Here is a 21,952-nt window from a genome sequence, read left to right as displayed (position 1 = left end):
AAAGAGCAATTAGAATCCTGTGGGTAGTGAGCTTTTATATAAACATCCCAAATAAAAATGATGTATCTTAATTGCTAAGAAGTATGATGATTCTGCAAAGGTATAAAAAGTTTCTTAACTTCAAGAAAAAGATTTCAGTCAAAATCTGCACAAATAAGTAAGACTGGTCTACCACCATCAAGCAATATAAATAAAGAAAAAATAGGAGCCAATTCTATTTGAAAGATGATGTTTCCTGGTTATAGCCAGTCAACTTTTATTGACTTATTACAAGTTAAACTGCTTTAACAAACAATTGAAAAAATCTGTATTACTTTGATACCTAAAACGGCATTTAGCACACACCAGAGGCTCAACAGTAGTCTGCTGATGGAGTAAATTTTGCTTCTAAATATATTTCTAATCAAGAATAACCATATATCAACGTAAGTATACTCTCTATTTAGTTGATGTTGAAAAAAATAAAGAAGGAAAGCAAAGACTTAAAACTGTGACACGTATAACCGAAAGATGGCAAGTAAACTCTTTTGGAAAAGACTAGATTATTTCTATTTCCCAGCTGTCACTAACTGGACAGATGGCAAAGACTAAAGGTAATTTAGTCAGAATTAAGTAAGTACAATTAGGCAAATGGATAGTGTTATAAAAGATTAAGACTGTCATTTGATCTAGGAGGTGTCAAAGAAGCCATGTGTTTTCTTCGTTCAAAAATAATGAAGAGTCCCTTCTTTATAACAGGAGAACTACAGTGGGTAATTTATCTCCAGCTAACAAAGGAATCGACAACTAGGTCATATTAGAATAAATCCTCTAATGTGCCCAGTGAATAATTATAATTAAAACATACTAGTTAATTATCCATCTGAATGAGTTGGTGCAAATCTATTTACACTAAAAGCATTCTCTTTCATTTTTTAATATTCTGGATTTTTAAGGTAAGGTTATCTATTTAAGAGTTAATGAAATACTACAACTATTTAGACTATATAGTCAGCATTTCAGTTCTTGATTATTTCCTCAATACTGCCTTTACTGTCATTTACATTTTTTTGCCATCTAAGTTTTTAATTTCAATGTATATTTCTTATAGGATGCCTTGAATTCTTTTCAGAACAATATAGAAAGTGAATTAAACAGGTTTATAGACTTACATCAAAAATAAAAAATCAAAACCCAAAATAGTGTTTTTTAAAATAAAAACTGAACATTTTTAAATCTGATAGATACTAGGTGATGCTCTGAATTCATTATTTTATTCCACAAATGTTGGCCAAGTGCCTACTATGTACACATGTTCTAAGCCCGGGAGTTACAGCAGTAAATCAGAGAAGAGTCCTTATCCGCATGGAGCTCAACAGGCCCAGATCAAATATGATTTCCTGTTAGAAAATTTCAAGACTGAGAAAATTATTTTATATCATCAGATATAAAATAATTATCCCAACAAAACTTAAATCATAGGTAAAATACTTACATAAATTCTGTCTTTACTGTATCGAACTTTGATATTATGGAGAAGTGTGGCTTCATTTAAATACATTAGTGAACCTGAGACATAAAATGTACAAATCATTAGATATTTGAAGGGGAAAAAAAGTAAAGTAAAACAACACTATCTTAACCTGAATCACACTGATCCAAGCTAAAATTCACCTGTTAGATTTAATTCCATCTTTTTCAAACCCTGGTACATGTAAACCCAAGAAGCCAGTTTAAAATATATTCAGTTTAGCCCTGGCCAGTGTGGCTCAGTTGGTTGGAACATCGTCCCTTACTCCAAAAAGGTGGTGGGTTTGATTCCTGGTCAGGAATATAAATCCTGGTTGCAGGTTCAATCCCTGCTTGGGGCACATAGAGGAAGCAACTGAACAATGTTTCTCTCTCACATTGATGTTTCTCCCTTTATCTCTCTCTCTCTCCCCCTTCCTCTCTCTAAAATCAATCAATAAATAAAATATATCCAGTTTACATATGTGTTACAGTAATATTTATAAACAACAAATTTCTAATCAGGTGAGTACATGTAGTGAGTACCAAGTGAGTACACATTAATGAAGGCTGGTTACAAAGTCAAGTACAATTCAAGTGGAAAGAATTACAACTATATAGCACTGATTTTAATGCACATGTGGCATAACAGTGATGATGATAATTTAATCTGACAATTTGAATTTTACAGAACAAAAACATGAAAGATAACATTTTAGCATGAGATGGAACCATCAGATCCTTCAGCCAGTGCCTCACAACCAATATGACGAAGTAAGAGTCCTGGAGAAATTATGCACTTGACCCTTGAACAATTTGGGGTTAGAGTTGCTAACTACTCTTGCAATCGGAAATCCAGATATAATTTATGTCAGCCCTCTGCACACCTGAATTCCCAACCACAGATCAAAAATATTTATATGTCTTAACCCAGGATATGCAGCTAATTAACAGCAGAGTCAGGGTAGAAATCTTGTTTTTCTGATGTTTGTTCTATTAATATGTCAGAATATACATACATATGTACACACACAATGACATATTCTGTTCTCCAAGCCTAATCTACTCCCCCAGTCCTCCAATCTGAGCTCCATTTCCACATTTCCACCACATGCTAGAGCAGACAAAACTCCCCTTCTCTTCAACCACGTTGTTTCTATGATTAGTGCCACCAGACTACAAACCTTAGTCAGTACTTAGAGTAATTTTGCTCTCTCTCCTTGCTCTAAACCAATTTCCTACTCTTATTTTTTAAATCCTCACCGAAGATATCTTTCCATTGATTTTTAGATAGAGAGGGAGGGAGGGAGGGAGGGAGGGAGGGAGGGAGGGAGGAAGTGAGAGGGAAAGGAAGGGAGAGAGAAACATTAATGTGAGAGACACACATCGATTGGCTGCCTCCCACAGGACCCCAACCAGGGCTGGAAATGAACCACAACCGAGGTACTTGCCCTTGACTGGAATCAAACCCATGACTCATTGGTCCGCAGGCCTACACTCTAACGACTAAGCCAAACCGGCCAGGGCTCAGCTGACCTTTTCATATAATTTTCCACAACTTGCTTTAATATGGTCTAACTTACAGGCAGACTAGCCTATTTATTAAACTCAAATATTATTCAAGCACTGGACTTACCTCTACATCTCTAGGTGTCAAAAATCTACCTATCCCTGAAGGTCAGTTCAAAGATTATCTCACAAATAATACTTCCCCATTCTCACCATTACCACCACCACTAGAATCACTTTCTTGTTTGTACTTTCTTGATGGTGTTGAACATTGACTACCAGCATTGTAATTATAATTTTGTATATCTGATTTTGGCTACTAAAACAGATCTTTGAGGGCAGGGCCCTGCCTTATTCACTTGCTTGTTTGCTTGATTCCTTATTGAAGTTGTACACATGCCCACTCTGAGTTATGCCTAAAATACAATTCCACACCTAACCAATTCTGTCAAACAACGCCTCTTGCTATACCTGTCTCAAAGACTGTCCATGCTTCTACACTCACACAGTGTAGCCAATTCTTGCCAAAGACACATGGCTCACTCTTTCCTGATGCCATTTATGGCAGAATAAAACAGAGCAAGAAGTGGGTGGAGCCTCCTAACAGCCTTAATGGCAGCTGTCCTTTGAGTTGAGAAAATATATGGACTCAGCAATCCTACTTCTGGGAATATATCCTAAGAATTCCAAAACAAAAATCAGAAAGAATATATGTACCCCTACGTTCATAGCAGCTTTATTTACAATAGCCAAGATCTGGAAACAGCCCAAGTGCCCAGCAGTAGATGAATGGATAAAAAATGGTGAGGTACATTTACACTAAGGAATACTACACGGTTGTAAAAAAAGAAGAAACTCTTACCCTTTGCAACAGCAGGGAAGAACTTGGAAATTATTATGCTAAGCAAAATAAGCCAGTCAGAGAAAGGCAAATACCATATGATCTCACTAACATGTGGAATCTAATGAACAAAATAAAGTAATAAACAAAATAAAACCAGAGGCATGGATACATGAAACAGACGGACAAATGTCAGTGGTAGGGACTGGATAAAAGAAGGTGAAGAGATAAGCCAAAGAACACATATGCATAGCCCATGAACAGAGACAATAATGTGGTAAAGGCCTGGAGGGGGGGAAAGTGGGGTGCTGGGTGGAGGTGGGCAAAGAGGGAGAAAACGAGGGACATCTGTAATGGTATCAACAATAAGAAAATAAAAATACTTGAAAAAAAAGATTTGGGAAGGCAGGCAGCAGAGTTGTGTGTAGGCTGGATTTTTGGTCATCTACCTTTCTAGAACCCTGCTCTCCTTCCACCCTCATCCCCCAGGAGCCTGGCATCCAGACAGCCTTTCCTTGCTCAAAGCACAATGCTGAACCACTCCCAGATCTCTCCCTCACCTTCCTCCGCACTGCCTGGTTGTGTGATATCCTCTCTGCTCCCTTTCAGTAAGGATTCCTAGTCCCACAGTACAGCTCCCCTGGAAAAGCTAATCACATAAGCTACTGACATGCGACTGCTTGCTCTCATTTCTTTACCCCCTTCCACACTCCCACCAGCCTTCTCAGGTTATCTGTCAATTAAATAAATCTCTAACTGATGAAATATCTGCCGGTGACAATAAGAATATCAACAGGAGGGAGCTTCCCATTTTTTCTCAGTCTCTTAACGACCTAATAATAATAGCTACCATTTACTGAGAGACTCTTAAAGGTTAAGAAGTGTGCCAAGAATTTTAAATATATCATCTCCAGACATGCAACAGACACATTATTACTCCCACTCTACAGATGAGAGGCTGAAAGACTAGAGAGAAAGTGCCCGAGGCACAGAGCCTCCAGCAGCACAGGTGGAATCTGGGCTCGTGCTCTCCGGGGTCCACCGCTCCCCACCGCTCCACGCTGCCCACTCACACATGGGGGCTGTACAGTCTCACTCAAATGTGAACTCAAGAAAATCAGCATGGACAAAAGATATTCCTTTCTCTTATCTCTACTCTTCAAATGTAGAGTTTTTCCTGTCAGATACCTTTAATGAAATCCATGACAACTGGACATGATTCTTAAATGTTACCAAATAAAAAATAAATTATGATTACTACTTAATCTTGAAAATGTAAGAATTAACATGGCTTGTTCGCTGAACAAAGTTTTTTTCCACCAAACATGTTAAGATAGTGCTAAGTCAAAATAATGTTTCATTTTAATATAATGTCCTGGAATCCCGTTTTCAATTAGTACTTATAACACAGTATTTTAAAATGTTTTTTTCCTTCAAACAATGACATGAAATGGGTCCTCTTGACTCAACCTCCAAATTATTGAACCACATATACCTACTATAAACATCATCTGATTCTAGATGAGGCTCAAAATAACTTTCAAAACCATTACAAGGGATCTTGAGTTCCGACTGCCAGGTAGATGATCACCATTCCCTACACTTACACACTCAGATAACACTAGAAGGACATCCAATGTGCAAAGGCGAGGCAATAATACATTTAGGGCTTCTGAGCTTCTCTATTCACATGAATCTTCATTTCAAAAGGCTGTCTTTCTTATGAACCAGTATCGTGTACCTAGTAATGTAAACACTAATTTATTTTTTTGGAGGAACAGTTCCTTTTCTGTGCTGGGAACTATGTTTATACTTACAGTTATCTTCCACATCTTTTTTACTGTCCTCTTCTGCAGGGAACACTTGGTTTATGAGAGCCAAAAATGTCTAAAAATCAAAACACAAGTTTATTAAACTAGAGGTTTATAAATAGTAAGAAAAATAAAGAAGCTTAATTGGTTACATACATTGTAACAATGGCAACAATATGCTCTTCGTTAAAATGTAATACAAGATCCTACTATTTAACAAGTCACTAACCCAAAAAAACAGAATAATAACTTTACTCAAAAATCTTAACTACTATTACTATTACCATAAAATCAATCATAGAAATCGATAAAAAAATCCTATGCTCTAATATCTAGAGTAGGACAAAACATGAAGTATATTAACATTTAATACACAGGGGCATGCTATTAACAAGTAAAACTTTTAATGTTTGCATATACTACAGCAATTTTATTTTTAAAAAGGAAAAAGTAACATCCAATCAATCAGATATACCAACAGACTATTATTTAATTAATGCTATTGTCTGAGTAAACATATTAGACACAAATTCTTGTATAGGTGTGTGCTACAAATATAGAGTATCTAGAACTGCCCTGGCCGGTTTGGCTTAGCAGTTGGAGCATCGGCCTGCAGACCAGAGACTCCTGGGTTCGGTTTCCACTAGGGGCACATACCAAAAAAAAAAAAAAAAGAGTATAGGTATGCATGAATAGTTTGCATTTGTTATATCACTTAAATATTATGGTGGAAAGTCTAGAAATAAGATAGTATTTTGTGCTCTGCCCGGTTTGGCTCAGCAGTTAGAGCGTCGGCCGGTGGACTAAAGTGTTGCTCGTTCGATTCCTGGTCAAAGGCATGTACCTGGGTTGCAAGTTCCGTCCCTGGCTCCAGTTGGGGTCTGTGGGAGGCAACCAATTGATGTGTCTCTCTCACATGGATCTTTCTCTCTCCTTCCCTTCCACTCTCTAAAAACCAATGAAAAAGTATCCTCAGGTGAGGATTAACAACAACAAAAAAAGTATCTTGTAAGAGAAAATAATTGATCTCAAATTACATCTAGGGAGAATTAAATTTTATCCATGCCATTCTAACAGCAATCTATAAATTTATACTTCAAGCAATTACAATTACTCTTGTGGTTGAAGTTTTCATCAATATCAAATAAAACTCTAAGGAAAAAATTGTTCAATTATTTAAAAATATGTGTAGGTTTGTATATGTATACATATATGTGTAAACACATACATGAATATAAGACAAGGCTACTGCTATATTTTACAGTGTAAATCCTGGCTGCTAGAAGCAGCTCAATTTAGTCATACTCAAATTAGAAAACTGTTATGCCCTAAATATTCTGGAATTTAATAATTTGGAAGCCAGTACACATGTTCGTTAGTGTTATAACTGTAGAAAGATTTAGAGGATAGATCACAACATTGAAACTAATCCATTACGTACATTAAATATATTAATGGTAATATAAAACAACGCATAAATTATAATGATGAGTCTACAGAAAAAGGCATTCTGAAATAAATTGCTGTCATAGTCCTATGTGGCCACTTTCACAGCGATGGCTATGGGGGAAGGCCGCCCCCGACTCCAGGTGTTGGCTCTATCCTGTTAGGAACCCTGGGAAATAAAAGAAGCTCCAGGAGTCAGAAAATGGGGGAGAGGTGGAGGATAGAGTTCCCAGAATGGGGAGGCTAAGAGAAGGGCTGGAAGGCCAGTAACAAGTCCTAAAAGATAGTTTCTCACCCTCCTTCATCCTCCAGATTATCATCAGCCCCATCTTCTTCTCCCCTTTACCACCAACTCAATGAGAAAGAAAAAATTTGCATAACACAACTGTTTTCTCCCAGAGGCAGAGGCTTTTACTTCTATCAAGAGAAGATCATGTCACAAAGCACACAATGATCACCAGCAACAAACATCTACCCAGAGTCATCAAGCTCCAATGACAAAACAAACAAATAAAATAGTCCCTGCAGTTGTGGAGATTACAGTCTAGCAGGGAGGGGGAGATAAAGGTAAACAAGTATCTCCAATGAAGTATCACAGGAGGCTGAGGATTTATTCCACTCCTTGTAGGAAGGAGTAATCAACAGTAAATTCTATTGCATGGAGGAGGAGAAGAGGGAGATTTGGTATCTGTGGAAAACTTTCATAAAGGTGACCTCAATCAGAGTCTTGAGAAATAAATATTTGCTAAGCAAAGGGCTAGGGAGAGTGGCATTCCAGGCAGAAGGAGCACTGTGAACACCACAAAGCATCACCTGGTCCGTGATGGAGGCTTGATAAACACAGTGAGGGGAAGGATGAAAGAGAAAAAAATTCACAAGAATAAATACATGGCAAGAGTACGAGGGGGCAACTGCTGGTTGACAGAAGATAAGACTAGCAAAGTAGACAGGGAAGAGAAAATAACCCTCAAATGCCACATTTTTAGGGCTGCAGCCTGAAGGCCAGTCTGCTGCAAATAATGGAACACAAAATCAATTGAGTGGTTCAAGACAGCATTTTCAACAGAATAGGACATTAGACGATACCAGAATGCACACAGGCAGTAAGGATGCTTCATTTGACCAACTCTGTTTCATTTCATGAATACACATGCACACACACAAGACACATGCTTGATGACATGTCAAATCTACTTCTTATAAATACACACACACACATACTATACATATACCTAATGCAATGTAAAATCTATTTCTTACTATGGGTCACAATCAAAAAACGTTAGCCCTGGCCAGTTTGGTTCAGTGGTTAGAGCATCGGCCTGTGGTCCAGAGAGACCTGGGTTCGGTTCCCAGGACACGTCCCCGGCCCTGGTTGGGTCGTGCGGGTGGCAGCCACTCGATGTGTACCTTTCACGTCGATGTTTCTCTCTCTCTCCACCCCCCCCCCCCACTCTGTCTGAACAAAAAATGGGAAAATGTCCTCGGGTGAGGATAAAAAACAAAACAAAACAAAACAAAACAAAAAACGTTAGAAGTCACTGCTATCATCAAAGACATTAACCCCGCTAGAGTTAAATCATTCTCTCTGCTATGCTTGTACTTTATCAGCAAACAGATCTACTAGATTTGTCCCACACTTTATGCACTTAATTCATTGGTATTTACTTTTTTGCATTTATCTTCAGTAGGAGGAAGAGAGAGAGAGAAACATCAATGTGAGACAGACACATCGAGTGGTTGCCACCCACACGATCCTAACCGGGGCCAGGGACAAACCACAACCGAGATACATGCCCTTAGCAGGAACCGAGCCCAGGTCTCTCTGGTCCACAGGCCGACGCTCTAACCACTAAGCCAAACTGGCCAGGGCTTAATTCATTACTATTTAAAAGTTGCTGATCTTGCCCTGGCCGGTTTGGCTCAGCAGTTAGAGTGTCAGCCTGCAGTCTGGAGAAACACGGGTTTGGTTTCTGCTAAGGGCATGTACCACAGTTGCAATTTGTCCCCGGCCCTGGTTGGGTTGTGCGGGTGGCAGTCACTCAATGTGTCTCTTTCACGTCGATGTTTCTCTCTCTCCTTCTCTCTTCCTCCCACTCTGTCTGAACAAAAAATGGAGAAATGTCCATGGGTGAGGATTAAAAAAAAAAAAAAAGTTGCTGATCTCTATACCATGAATTACCTAGGCAAAAACCTGCTTCTCTTGTGGATCTTTTTAACTGTATGGTTATAATTTATACTTTACAATTTCTTAAGACTACAATCAGAAAGTAGGGGAAAATTTTAAGATTAAAGGCAATTACTGAGAATTTAACCCTCAAAAAAAATGCTTGTGAAAAAAAGCTTCAACTTTAGTTTATAGAATTATTTACAGATCCACAGTATTTATGGCTTTATAATTTACAATTTAAGGATTTTACTGGCTAATTAATATTCATAAGGCACAGTTGAAAGCATATAAAATATTTAAAATGTGAAAAAGCATATACCCATGAATCAAATTTCTTCTGTGCTTGAAATAAACTGTTGTCACCTATAAATATAACAGAATTACCTCATTTTGGCCTTCTGATTTACTGTCCTTATAAAATATGTTCAACAAAAATGAAAAAAGACTCTGAAGGATGGTGAAAGGCTCACTAAATTGCTGTCACCCCAAAATATGACACTTTTGCATATTGATTATTTTCAGTTAAAGGCACTTGAGAAATAGCAGGTGCAAGAAGGGCCCTCTGACCCTCCTTTTTATTCCTGAAAACAGGACTTAAACCCCCATGTGAAGGTGCCCTCCCTATGCCAGAAGGCAGGCTGACAGTCTTACCACAGAGAAGGGGAAGGGAGGCCAAGGGAAATCTGTACAAACAAACCTTGTTATACTAACACTTATCTTTTGTTGTTGTTAATCCTCACCCAAGGATTTTTTTTTTCCATTAATTTTTAGATAGAGTGGAAGAAAGAGAGGGAGAGAAGGAGAAAGAGAGACAGAAACATCGAAGTGAGAGAGTCACACCAATTGGTTGCCTCCCACACGACCCACACCAGGGCTGGGGATCAAACCTACAACCCAGGTATGTACCCTTGACAGGGAATCGAACCCGTGACCCTTCGGTACACGGGCCAACACTCTAACCACTGAGCCCAACCAGCCAGGGCACCCTTACCTTCCTAAGCACTTCTCCACAATTGACTGCCCCTAGCCCAAACCCCCCTTTTCACTGCTTCACAAATCATTTCTTTGTCTAGAAGGTAACAAAGCTTTCTGCTCTGGGCACTTCTTCAGTTCTTCATTCTTTTGTGGAGGCTCCCATGTGCATGTGAACATTTAATAAAACCTGCATGTTTTTCTACATAAATCTGTCTATGTCAGTTTCATTCTTAGACCCAGCCAGAGGCCCAAATTAATAGAGAAAAATGTTTCCTCCCCTACAAGTTCAAATAAGTAAAAATAAATTAGTTTTTTTCCCTCTTTTTTGAAATATGTACCGCACTATAAGTACAAATAGATGCTTGTTAATAAGAGAAAAAACTTAGAAACACTTTGTCTTTTCTTCCCCGAGGGTATCTTTAACTGGCCTCCTCTAACAGGCCACATTATATATTATGCATTTGGGCTCCTGGGTTGTTTACAGTAACAGAATCGTTTCTCTGTGAAAAGACTCAATGAGAGATCCACCTTGTTTTTCTAAGGTTCCCAGAAGGATGGCAGTCATATGGCATTAGTTAACCCTGTATCAGCAGAATAGAAATTATTCATGAACATTCAGAGTCCAAAGCAAACAGAAATGACCATCAACACATTTAATTTCACCAGAAGACCTCTTTAACAGGAAAGTTAATTAAGCTGAAAATACTGAAGATCACCCATAAAGAGAGTCCCTACGGTCCCCAAAAAGACTGAAAGAGATCCCAGGTCACTTTTCCCCCGAATTCCCATTTTGTGATACTATCTGGTCTGTGTCTAAGCATAAAACGAAATAGATACCATTATACAAAATTAAAGTATGCTTCGTGTTTAAAAAAAACAAAATGTTTTATCATTATAACAAAAACAGGAATAGATTGGTTTCAGATTTAAATATCGTTATTTACTAGAAACAAATTTATTCCAATTTCATGTTAATAAATTTAACAAAAAGTTTAAAAGAATTGTCTAGGATCTAAAGCAAAAAGCAAAATTTGATAACATAAGCCCATTCACTTTTCATATTTTTGCTTTGTACCATGTTGCATACATCACATAATAACTTTTATAATGTGGATAAAGAAGAAGAATGTTATATTTTATCATGCTATTTTTTTTCTTTAAAATGTGACAATGAAAGGCTTACTCAATTTCTCAATTTCTGTCTGATTTTATTATAGGGCACCATTTTTCCTCTAAGATATGTACTTCTGATTTAATCAAATAACTTAATAGAAAGCTAAGAGTCACTTACAAGAACACTGCTTTCCCCTATTATATTGTGCTAGGAATAGCTACTGAATTGATAAAGTAGACACCTATATAAAGAGAAATCAAATTCTGTAATCTTTCTGAAAAACTCACCTTGCCTTTTTGGGTCAAGGGTTCAATTGTCAAGCTGTCAGGGCCAATATCCACAATGTTGCCCATCTGAAATCCATCTGTAGGGTGGGGCGCCCAAACGGGCTTTCCATCCTCCATTCTGAAGGGAGCTATCCACTATATCCTGTTTCAGAGAAACAAGTAAAGCAACATGAATAACTTTGGAAATAAAAAACAAACAACATGTCTTTTTTTTTTTAATTAACATGTGAACTGCAATTCATAGAAACACATGTCTACCCGTCCCATGGGTAATCTCCACCCCCTCCCATCATGCAACACCCTCCTCCCCCTTTACCCACCTTTAGACAAGGACCACGCAGAAGCTGCCCTACCCTCAGGTAACACTTGCTCTGCTGCCTTCCTGCTGTTGTGACTGCCGTCCAGTACCACACTGAGCAGTACAGAGAGAGAGCTATCGTCTCAGGTTTTACCTACTGTCCCAGTGTGATTTATAACAGCACCCCCTTTTACTACCTAAAGTATTCTGATTGCACAAAAAATTAAGCAGTCATCCTAGGAATTGTATGGAGTCAGCTAAGAGTTGAACAGTACGTCATTTTAGACCTGAAGGGATAAATATGAACGAAATGAGAGATTACTTCCTCTGGAAACTTTCCCGAACAATCTGAGACTACAGAGATGCCTCACCCAAGTGTCTCCTACACACATCCAAACAGAACCACTCAGCATACTGTTTTTGTGGGTCTCTTATTTTTTTTTACTGAGGTAGACCTTATATATACAGTAAAATGTACAAATCCTAAGTATACAAAAGTTGATGAGTTTCAACAAGTGGATATACCCATTTAACAAACACCCATTCAATATACAAAACATTTCCATCACCCCAGAAAGTTCCCTTACGCTTCCTCTGGTCAATCCCTATTCTCTACAGATGTCTTCTGGGTTGGTTTCTATCATCGTAGAGAAGTTTTTGCCTTTCCTTAAAATTTATATAAATAAAATCATACAGGATATATGCTTTTATGTTTTGCTTTCCTTCAAAAAAATGTTTCTAATATTCAACCATGTCAGTGTGTATACTAGTTCACTGAATGATTGCATCACAATTGTTTACCTGCTGTACTGTTGATGAACATTTGGATTGTTTCCAGTTTGGGCCTATTGTGAATTCAGATCTAATTTTTCAAGTGTTTCTATAAAGCTTCTTTCATGCTTGTCATCTCCAGACCTAACATTTACAATTCTGTCTTTTGAGAGTATCCAAAAGGGTCCATGACATGTAAAATATTTAATTTTCATGAGCCTCGATTCTAGGAGACAATGTGTAATGGTGAATCAGCTGCTGAGTGATCCCAGATGTTCTAGTTTTAGCATTTCAATGAGAATTTATTTTTCATTACTTATCTATACTTAGAGTTCATGCATGTGCCATAACTCTCCTCTTACGCAGCACTTTTAAATCTGGGATTTCCCATGTTGATGTTCTCAGTTCTAGTCTCCCGTGGAAGTTAACGGTGTTTGGTATGTAATTCAATCAAAAAGCTGCTAACTAATGGCATGTTTGCAATATGCTTGTTGGTTAGTGTCTCCCATGCCATGGCAACACATTGGGATTTGCTTTCCCCATAAATGAGGGTCCTCTATAGAAGTGAATCAGTAACTCTGCTTCAGACTTCTTATTACCACAACTACACACTTTCCCTGGATAATCGTATCTAGTCCCGTGGCTTTAAATATCATCTATATGTGAGTGATACCAAATTTTTTTCCAATCAGAATACCACTGAGTTCCCAGATGTTTACTTGCCTACTGGACACTTACCCATGAATATAACTAATAGGGTAACATTGTTATTATTACAGTATTATTCTGTTCACCACTCCATCCTGTTCTTTCTTATATCATTAAAGTCACCAACAACACTCATTCAAATCAAACCTGAAGTCATCCTCAATTCTTCCAGCTCCTTCCAAATCCACCCCAACTCCAATCATGTCGGCTTTGTCTCTAGTGGGTACCTTAAATCCACCCACTTCTCTGTATCTCCTCTGCTGTCCTTTACCAGGACGTCTGTAATTAACTTAGCTGCCTACCCCTACTCTTGCCAATCTGCACAGGTGACCAGAAATCCTACTGAAAGATAAATCTGATCACATTAGTCCTGTACCATCAGGGCAGTCCTCTCAATGTCCCCGAGGCCGAGCCCAGAGCGGGCAACTCGGTATTCACTGAGTGCATGAATAGACTGTCCACAGTTTGGCGAGAGTAAAAGGATGTAGTAGACTAAAAAGAGATGAAAGGTCTTAAAACCTAGGAGTGCAACTAAACTCCAGCACGGTCTGACTCGCTCTTAAGCAAGTTACTCAATCTCTCTGATCATTATCTTTATCCTTACCCATATGTGATAATATCACTTACCTTACAGAACAGCTATGAGGATTAAGTGACATAAAACTGAGATCAACATTTTAATGACACCCAATAGATGCCAGTCACACTTCTTCTACCTTCCCCCATATTCCGTGTTTGAAGCCACCAGTAAAGTTCAAGAAAATGGTCTTGAGATAGTTATAAATATAAAGGAAAATTACAGAATAGGCATGAGGGGTCATTTGGGAATAATTAAGTATCTGGGGGGGAAACAATCACAGCAAGCAAAGCCCCCAAATTACAAAAAAAAAAAAAAAAGTGGCAAATTGCTTGAACTATTCAAATTGCCTTCCCATTCTGAACCATTTGCTATAGCTTCCCAGTTAAGAGCACCGACTTAAAGGTGCATACCTAATGTTCTTCAAACCCTAAATCTACAGTACAGAAAGTCCTTAAAAAATGTCAGTCCACAGGGAAGGGGAGGACCAAAGGGGAGACAACAACATCCTAGAAGTTGGAAAGCAAATGGCTGAGAGGCAACTGACAGCAAACCCCAGAGAGCTGAACTCCCAGGAATGACAAAACAACCCAGGAAAACAACCCAAATTATACCACTGAGTCTCAAAAGACATGAGACCTACAGTGTGAAGATATTTCTAGAACCAAGGGTGCAAAGAGGGAATCTAATAAGGAAGACCAGGTGAAAGGTGTTTGAGAAAGAGATTTCCTAACACCAATCGCACACATACTCTATGGTCTTGGGCAAATGACTCCCCAATCCCATACCACCCCAACAGGTGCCTAGAGGTTATTCTCAGAGAAAATAGAGGGTATCTGGAAACACCAGAAACAACTAAGGGCATGCATGCATGCAAAAAACATGCTGACAAAAACTCTCCTTGACCACCTTTAGTTAGGCTCCTCTGAGCCTTCCCGACTAGGCCTCAACTAGTCCTTGCTGGGCCTGGATAAGCCAGTTTAGAGAAACCCCCCTAGCCTTGCTATCTGATAAAGTTCTTCATCCCATACCTCTGATCTGCATTCAGCAAGTATCCCTTACCCTTGCTGTTTCCTCTTAATTATTTTGTATTCACCTAACTCTGCTCACTGGCTATAAATCCCCCAGCTGTTTTTGCTGTATTTGAATTTGAGCATGATCTCTCTCCCCTATTATAATAACCCTGTTACAGATTAAATATATGTGTTTGCTATGGACTGAATTGTGAACCCCAGACCCATAAATTCACACGTTGAAGCCTTAACCCCCAAATGTGACTATTTGGAGATAGTGCTTTTAGGAGCTAACTGAAGTTAAATGATGTCATAAAGGTGAGATCCTAATAGAACTGGTAGCCCTATAACAAAAGGAAGATCTCACCCTGGCCGGTCTGGCTCAGCGGTTGGAGCATTGGCCTGTGGACCTGAGAGTCCTGGGTTTGGTTCCCACTAGGGGCACGTATCAAAGAAAGAAAATTAAGTCGAGGCAATTTTTTAGAAAGCCAAGAAAGAAAAAAAAAGAGAGAGAGAGAGAGAGAGAAAGGGGGGTGGAAAGCAGAAGCAAAAATAATGAAAATGAGACAAGTAGAAAGATTCAGCATCAAAATACCAGAAGGGGCAGACATCCCGCCCCCTTTAAAAGGGGGAGACAATTCACCTGTACTGAAAGGCATGGTTTTCTAGAGTCTAGCCAAAATACTCATCAAGTCCTCAACATAATAACTGAAAGAAAGACACCATTTCAAATTTCAGAACTCCAGAAATAAAGAGAAGATGCTACGCATTCCTCAGAAATGAGAGGGGAAAAGAAGGACAAAAACAGGCAATAACCAAAGGATCATAAAGCGAAATGGCTTCAGCAGCACTGGCAGCAGGAAGTCAATGAAATGCCTTTCACATTCGGAAGGAAAATGACTTCCAACTGAGGACTCTATACTTAGGCAAACGACCAGTCCAAACTGGAGCAGTCTGACCCCAGAGACAGCCACACTGCACACTGCCGTCAAAGACATCGACTGCCCTGGGACCAGGTGAACCTGGCCTAGATTCTTACCTAAGCTCACCTTATTCTAACACTCATACTTTCCATAAACATGTTTCCATATAAAGAGTACTTAAAAAGATACTGTAAAGGGAATTTTTAAAAAGACAGTCTTAATTCCCAGCGCTGCTGTCCTTAAACTCATTAAAGGCTGACTACACACGCACTGCAGAAACAGTGAAAAACATAAAAGAAGAACGGTAAGAGGCACTGCAATCAGTTATGCAAATTTAAAATTCTTGACATTTCCTTAAGTTTTTCAGGAAAAGAGGAGGAATGCTCTACAATACCCTATTATCGTTTTTAGTGCTTATTTGACAACTGACATTTTTACAGTAGGCCCTAAAGTACGCTATAGAAGCATTAAGTAATCTCTAAAAGGCCATCTTCAGCCCTTCAGAGGTGACCCCACATTCATTCTTGTTGAAAGGTCAGAAACACATCACTGAGAGGCTCTCCATGAAGCAAACCTACTGAAGGCTAGATAGAGGGACAAACACATTCGCATCCTACTCTTTTTATCTCTGCAACCCCAGCGACGATCCCGGTAACAACCATGTGCCTTGAGCAGGATGAGGAGATCCATACCACAAAATAAAAGCCGTCACCTGTTATGCCACCATTACCTTCAAAGATTACCCTTTAAAAACTACAGTCCGATCATTACAGTGCCTTTTACTTTATTAGCTAGGGTATTAGAAATTGAACACTAGCTAAAAGTAATGTATAGTTGCTCAGAAAGAACTGGAATAAGATAGCAAAAAGGATAGGAAAAAGCATCAGAGGTATGAAGAACCCTTAAGACTGCCTTCCACAGTCATTCATTCTGTTAGCTTATTGATTTAGCCACCTACTATGTACCACATACTGCTAGGTGCTGGGGATATAATAACAATGGGCAAAAAGAGACACAGTGTGGCCGCAAGGATCTTTATAACAGGAAACACTCACTTGGAACAGAGCAGTAAACAAAATGGCACAAATCCCTGCCCTCCAGCATCTTAAATTCTAGTTGTGGGTAAGGGAGTAGCGCAGATGTATCAAGTTTGCCTTCTAAAAAGACTACTCTTTCATCTGGCCAGGCCCTAGCCTTGCCGATCAAAAGAATGTTATGTGCACCCTTGGCACACAAGCTTTAAACTGGCAACTTCTCTCATCTGTATCAGTGTGTCCTGAAGGCTATTAGCTTCCCTGGTGTCCAGACACTGTGAGAAAACTGGGCACCAGGTAATAGTAGGCTGTTGCTGGTGTGTTTTGTGTGTACCTAGTACAATCTTTCACTGAGCATTTCAGTTCCATAAGAACTTATTTGTGCACCAAAATTCTCTAAAACATTTCAGCAGGATTCCCTTCAGTTGTTAGACTGAGGAACCTCAAAGGGAAGGGGGGTCTGGAAGAGAAAAACCAAAGGACTTCTATGCATATATGCATAAACAATGGACACAATACTGTGGGGAGGGCAGGAGGAGGTAGGATTGCGGAGGAGGGGGTCAATGGGGTAAAAAAGGGGGGACATCTGTAATACATTCAACAATAAAGATAAGTTTAAAAAATAAAATAAAATACCTTCCTAGAAAATATTTGCAAGTTAATCCTGTTCAGCTAGTTGTACAAATGGGACTTACTGAATTGCTATAATATTGTATTGTGCATTCATTAAACATTAGTATTGGCTCTGGCAGTGTAGCTCGGTTGGTTAGAGCATCATTCCAATATGCCAAGATTTCAGGCTCAATGTCTGGTTAGGGCACATATGAAAATCAACCAATTAATGATACATAAATTGAACAACAAACCAATGTGTCTCCCCCCCCTCCACCCCCGGCTCTCTTGCTCTCTCTTCCTCTCTGTCTCTAAAAACCAGTTGTTAAAAAAACATTAGTAATAAGCTTTATTGTGACTGTCTTGGTTTTATCAGCAATAAACTTTCATTAACAAAGGGGGGACAATACCTATCACTAAGTCCAAACTCATGACAAAGAAATAAAATAAGAAAACATTTCAAGATAACATGATCTAAAAACTGACAACCTCAATTTAATTAAGAAATAATTTCAATATTTACTCACTTATTTACTAAGCTCCTACTATGTGCCACCCATTGTTTTCGGTTTAGATATTGATGAGAAAATACAGAGCTCTAATGTTTTTCAATCTAATACATCAAATAAGAAAAATGTCTAGGTCAACTACGCCAATCTTTCTGATTTTAATCGTTACAGGTCCAGTTGATCAGACATGGTTCTGATGACTAACCACTTTTCCGAAGGTTATAGTATTATGCTTTCAAATATAACCTTAGAAAGCTCGGTGTATTGATTGATGTGTAAAGCTAGGTCCATTACTACTCACTTCTTAGAAGTAGTCACAGAACACCAAGGCTAATTCAACTTAACCGCTACAGTGTTAGTGAGGATGTGGAGAAAAGAAAACCCCCGTGTCCTGTTGGGGGGGATGCAGACTGGTGCAGCCACTGTGGAAAGCAGTATGGAGTTACCTCAGAACATTAAAAATGGAACTGCCTTGTGAACAGCGATTCCACTTCTGGGACTATATCTCAATTTAATGAACAAAATAAACTAACAAAATAGAAGCAGATTCATAGAGACAGAGAACTGAGTGACAGCTGTCAGAGGAGAAGGGGTTCAGGGGCCGGGTAAAAGAGGTGAAGGGATTAAGCAAAAAAAAACCCAAAAATCTCATAGACGCAGACACAGATAACAGTATGGCGACTACCACAGGGAGAGGGGGGTCAGGGGAGGTAGAAGAGAGGAAAAGGGGGATAAATGGTGACAGGAGACTTGACTTTGGGACAGATGATGTATTACAGAATTGTGCGCTGGAAACCTATATAATTTTATTAACCAATGTCACCCCAATAAATTCAAAAAAAAAATTTTAATCATTCTAAAATGTAAAATAGTGATTATATGATCCAAAGCTTCACACATCTTCCCAGCTCATAAAGCAAGACATCGAAAAGGAATGCTATTTATAGGATTAAAAGGCTTCAGTTTTCCTAAACAGAGTTAAAAGTAAGCCGACTTTTGTTTTGCTTTTTAAGTAGATCTTACAATGAGAACCCTCTCCTCCACTGCACTGTGGGCATTTTGCCTTTATTCCTAACCACCAACACAGCCATGAATGGTTTCTTTTAAATCTGCTGCTTTCAACCTACACCAAAGCCCAATCTGGAGTTTTTACAGTATCAACTTTATTTATAAAGTCCCTAGTTATGAAGGTCAATTGAATCCAAAAACTTTGCCAGAGTAGTTCAAGTACTCAGTTCCTATTTTAATAAGATCATACATCTTCTGGACTTAATTACACTGAGATTATTCAACACTTAACATTCAACTCAGCTACATTTTAGTCTCAGTTCACAAGAATTGCCATTCTAGAATAGAATCCATTTGAACTGCTGAGTCGTCTTCATGAAGAATTTCTTCACACCATTCGAGCCTGCTTGTTTCCTTCAGTTTAGGCTTTAATATTAAAGTAGTATTGAATACATGCAATAGTCTCACAATCTCTATGCATTACTGATAATGTTTCATGAAAACACACTTTAGGTTAACATTTTTATTAAAGTGATAAAAGAACTAAGTTTTTAAGCCAATTATATCATTAAAGAGACTTATATAACTAAGAACGGGGCCCTGCCCCCTTCTCCTGACCCCTCACCCCAACCCCCCCCGCATGGTTGCCCTCTAGGCCTGCTGCCCAGCGTCCTTCGGGGACTTGCCTTCACTGCTCTCTCCTGGGTATACACCGGAGTCCTTTCTGCCCCAAATGTCTTTATTCTGCCTTCATACTTGAATGACAGATTGAACACACACCTACAAGCAAAAGTGAATTCTAGGTTGAAAGTCACTTTTCTTTAGGATTTTAAAGGTATAACAAGTACTTTTGCATTCAGAACTGCTCTGCCTTTCAGACACCAATCATTTTGCACTCCTCTTTATTTCTCGCCTCGAAGCTGGAAGCTTAAAGGATCTTGCCTTCATGGGTGCTCTAAACTTCCCTGCTGACAAGGCTTAATGTGCAGGGCAGGAATTCACCGTCTGCTCACCATGAGGGCATATTCAGTCTGGAGGCACAAATGATATACAGAGTGAGGCAAAAGTAGCTTTATAGTTGTGAATATGCAAAACAGAGTTTATTCTTGTATTATTATTTATTAATTACTGTATTATTTATTTGCATTACAACTATAAACCTACTTTTGCCCACCCCCTGTACATAGTTGAGGAGTGTTCTCATATTACTTCTATGATTTATTTTTATTTATTTTATTTTTTTTTTTTTATTTTTTTTTTATCCTCACCCGAGGACATTTTTCCATTTTTTGTTCAGGTAGAGTGGGAGGGAGAGAGAGGAACAGAGAGAGAGAGAAACATCGATGTGAAAGGAACACATGCCCTTAGCGGGAACCGAACCCGGGTCTCTCCAGACCGCAGGCCGACGCTCTAACCGCTGAGCCAAACCGGACAGGGCTATGATTTATTTTTAAATGTCCTCCTCTGTTCTTTTGTTCTCACTGAGTTTTATAGTTTGGTGCTGTACCTCTATGAGATTGCTCCTCTTTTCTATTACCCATTTCTTTACCTCTCTATTCCATCTTCTTGAATATGTCCCCACTTGACTTTCTAATTCTTCTACTGACGTTTTCTATTTCTATAATCACATCTTTAATTTCCCCTCTATTGTCTTTGCTTCTTTCTTGTGGCTTTTTTCCTACTTTGTTTCTGTTCTTGTCTTTCAAGGAAAGGCTTTCCTCAACACATCTAGTTTTCTCTTCACATTTATAAAGCACTAACTTTATAAAATGTAAGTAGATCAAGACTACCACCTGGTGAACTTCATCCTAAAGTGACTGGGCAGTGCTAAACTCTTTGGTGGGAATGTTCCCACCGCCAGTGTTAGTTCAGCATCCTCTAGTAAAGTTCAGTTTTCCAAAGAACAAAGCTTCTGGGTCTCTGGCAAGATAGTTAAGGAACTGGAGGCCTAATCTCTTCACATAGAGCCTTCAACCAGCCCCACAATCTTTCACCTTGAGTCTTACCCTCACCTTCTGTAGTAACTGAAACCTCCAAACCCTCAGTCTCTGATCTCCTCTTTGCAAGAACACAGAGTACTCTGCTTGAACGAGTCAGATAACATCCCTCTATCCAAATGTGCCGAAATCCCTCATCTACTACTGCCTCTTTCTAATCTCTTTGCCCTTGTAGATTTATACCTTTTTTTTTTTATTCCAGTGTTACCATTTTAATGAAGTATCAGGAGAGAAAGAACAGATAAATGTACTCAAACAAGAAATTCATGTTTAACAAGGAAAAACATTGTTACGGAATTACTGACTTCATTGTTTTCATCATTCATTGCACTGAGAATAATAAGCAAACCTTATTAATCTGACAATTTCACATTAGAAATTTGGTCATTGCTTTTTGAAAAGCCCCAATCGTTTATTAACAAAGTTATTACTTAAGAGGTTTTAAATCCCCACCTGAAGATATGTTTTTATTGATTTGAGAAACAGAGGAAGGGTGGGGGAGAAAGAGAGAGAGAAACCTTGATCGGCTGCCTCCTGGATGTGCCCCAACCGAGAATCAGACCCGCAGCCTCGGTATGTGCCCTGACCAGAATCAACCCCGAGAACTTCTGGTGTACAGTTCGATGCTCCCAGCAAGCTGAGTCACCCAGCCAGGACTACTTACGGCTTTTTTAACTTAACATTTAAAGTTTGCCATAAAATACATTTCAGGTAAGTGAATTATACTCCTACTGATTTGTATTCTCATTAATTTTCAATATAAAATTGGAAATTTTTCCTTAAGGGGAAGAGGGTTTAACCCCAGGGTACAGTAAAATCATTTAAAATCTTTTACATTTTAAAATCATCATGAAAAGAAAA

At 38.8% G+C, this 21,952-nt stretch overlaps 1 protein-coding gene across 4 annotated transcripts in view; it reads right to left on the bottom strand.

Annotated features, from left to right (window-relative positions):
• MYO6 (myosin VI) overlaps nt 1-21,952 on the bottom strand; it is a 145,737-nt gene that overhangs the window by 71,835 nt on the left and 51,950 nt on the right. For all 4 annotated transcript variants that reach the window (XM_036247981.1, XM_036247983.1, XM_036247982.1 and 1 more), the window contains exons 2-4: nt 11,642-11,783; nt 5,656-5,725; nt 1,475-1,548 (exon numbers count right to left, since the gene is read on the bottom strand). In XM_036247981.1, coding sequence (XP_036103874.1) covers nt 1,475-1,548; nt 5,656-5,725; nt 11,642-11,758 — 261 coding nt within the window. In that variant the 5' untranslated portion in view covers nt 11,759-11,783. The remainder of the gene's footprint in view (nt 1-1,474; nt 1,549-5,655; nt 5,726-11,641; nt 11,784-21,952) is intronic.

The sequence above is a fragment of the Molossus molossus genome, unplaced genomic scaffold, assembly GCF_014108415.1.
Source record: "Molossus molossus isolate mMolMol1 unplaced genomic scaffold, mMolMol1.p scaffold_m16_p_8, whole genome shotgun sequence".
NCBI lineage: Eukaryota > Metazoa > Chordata > Mammalia > Chiroptera > Molossidae > Molossus > Molossus molossus.
Note: the sequence above shows the minus strand (reverse complement) of the source record. Positions and strands in the feature narration are given on the sequence as shown.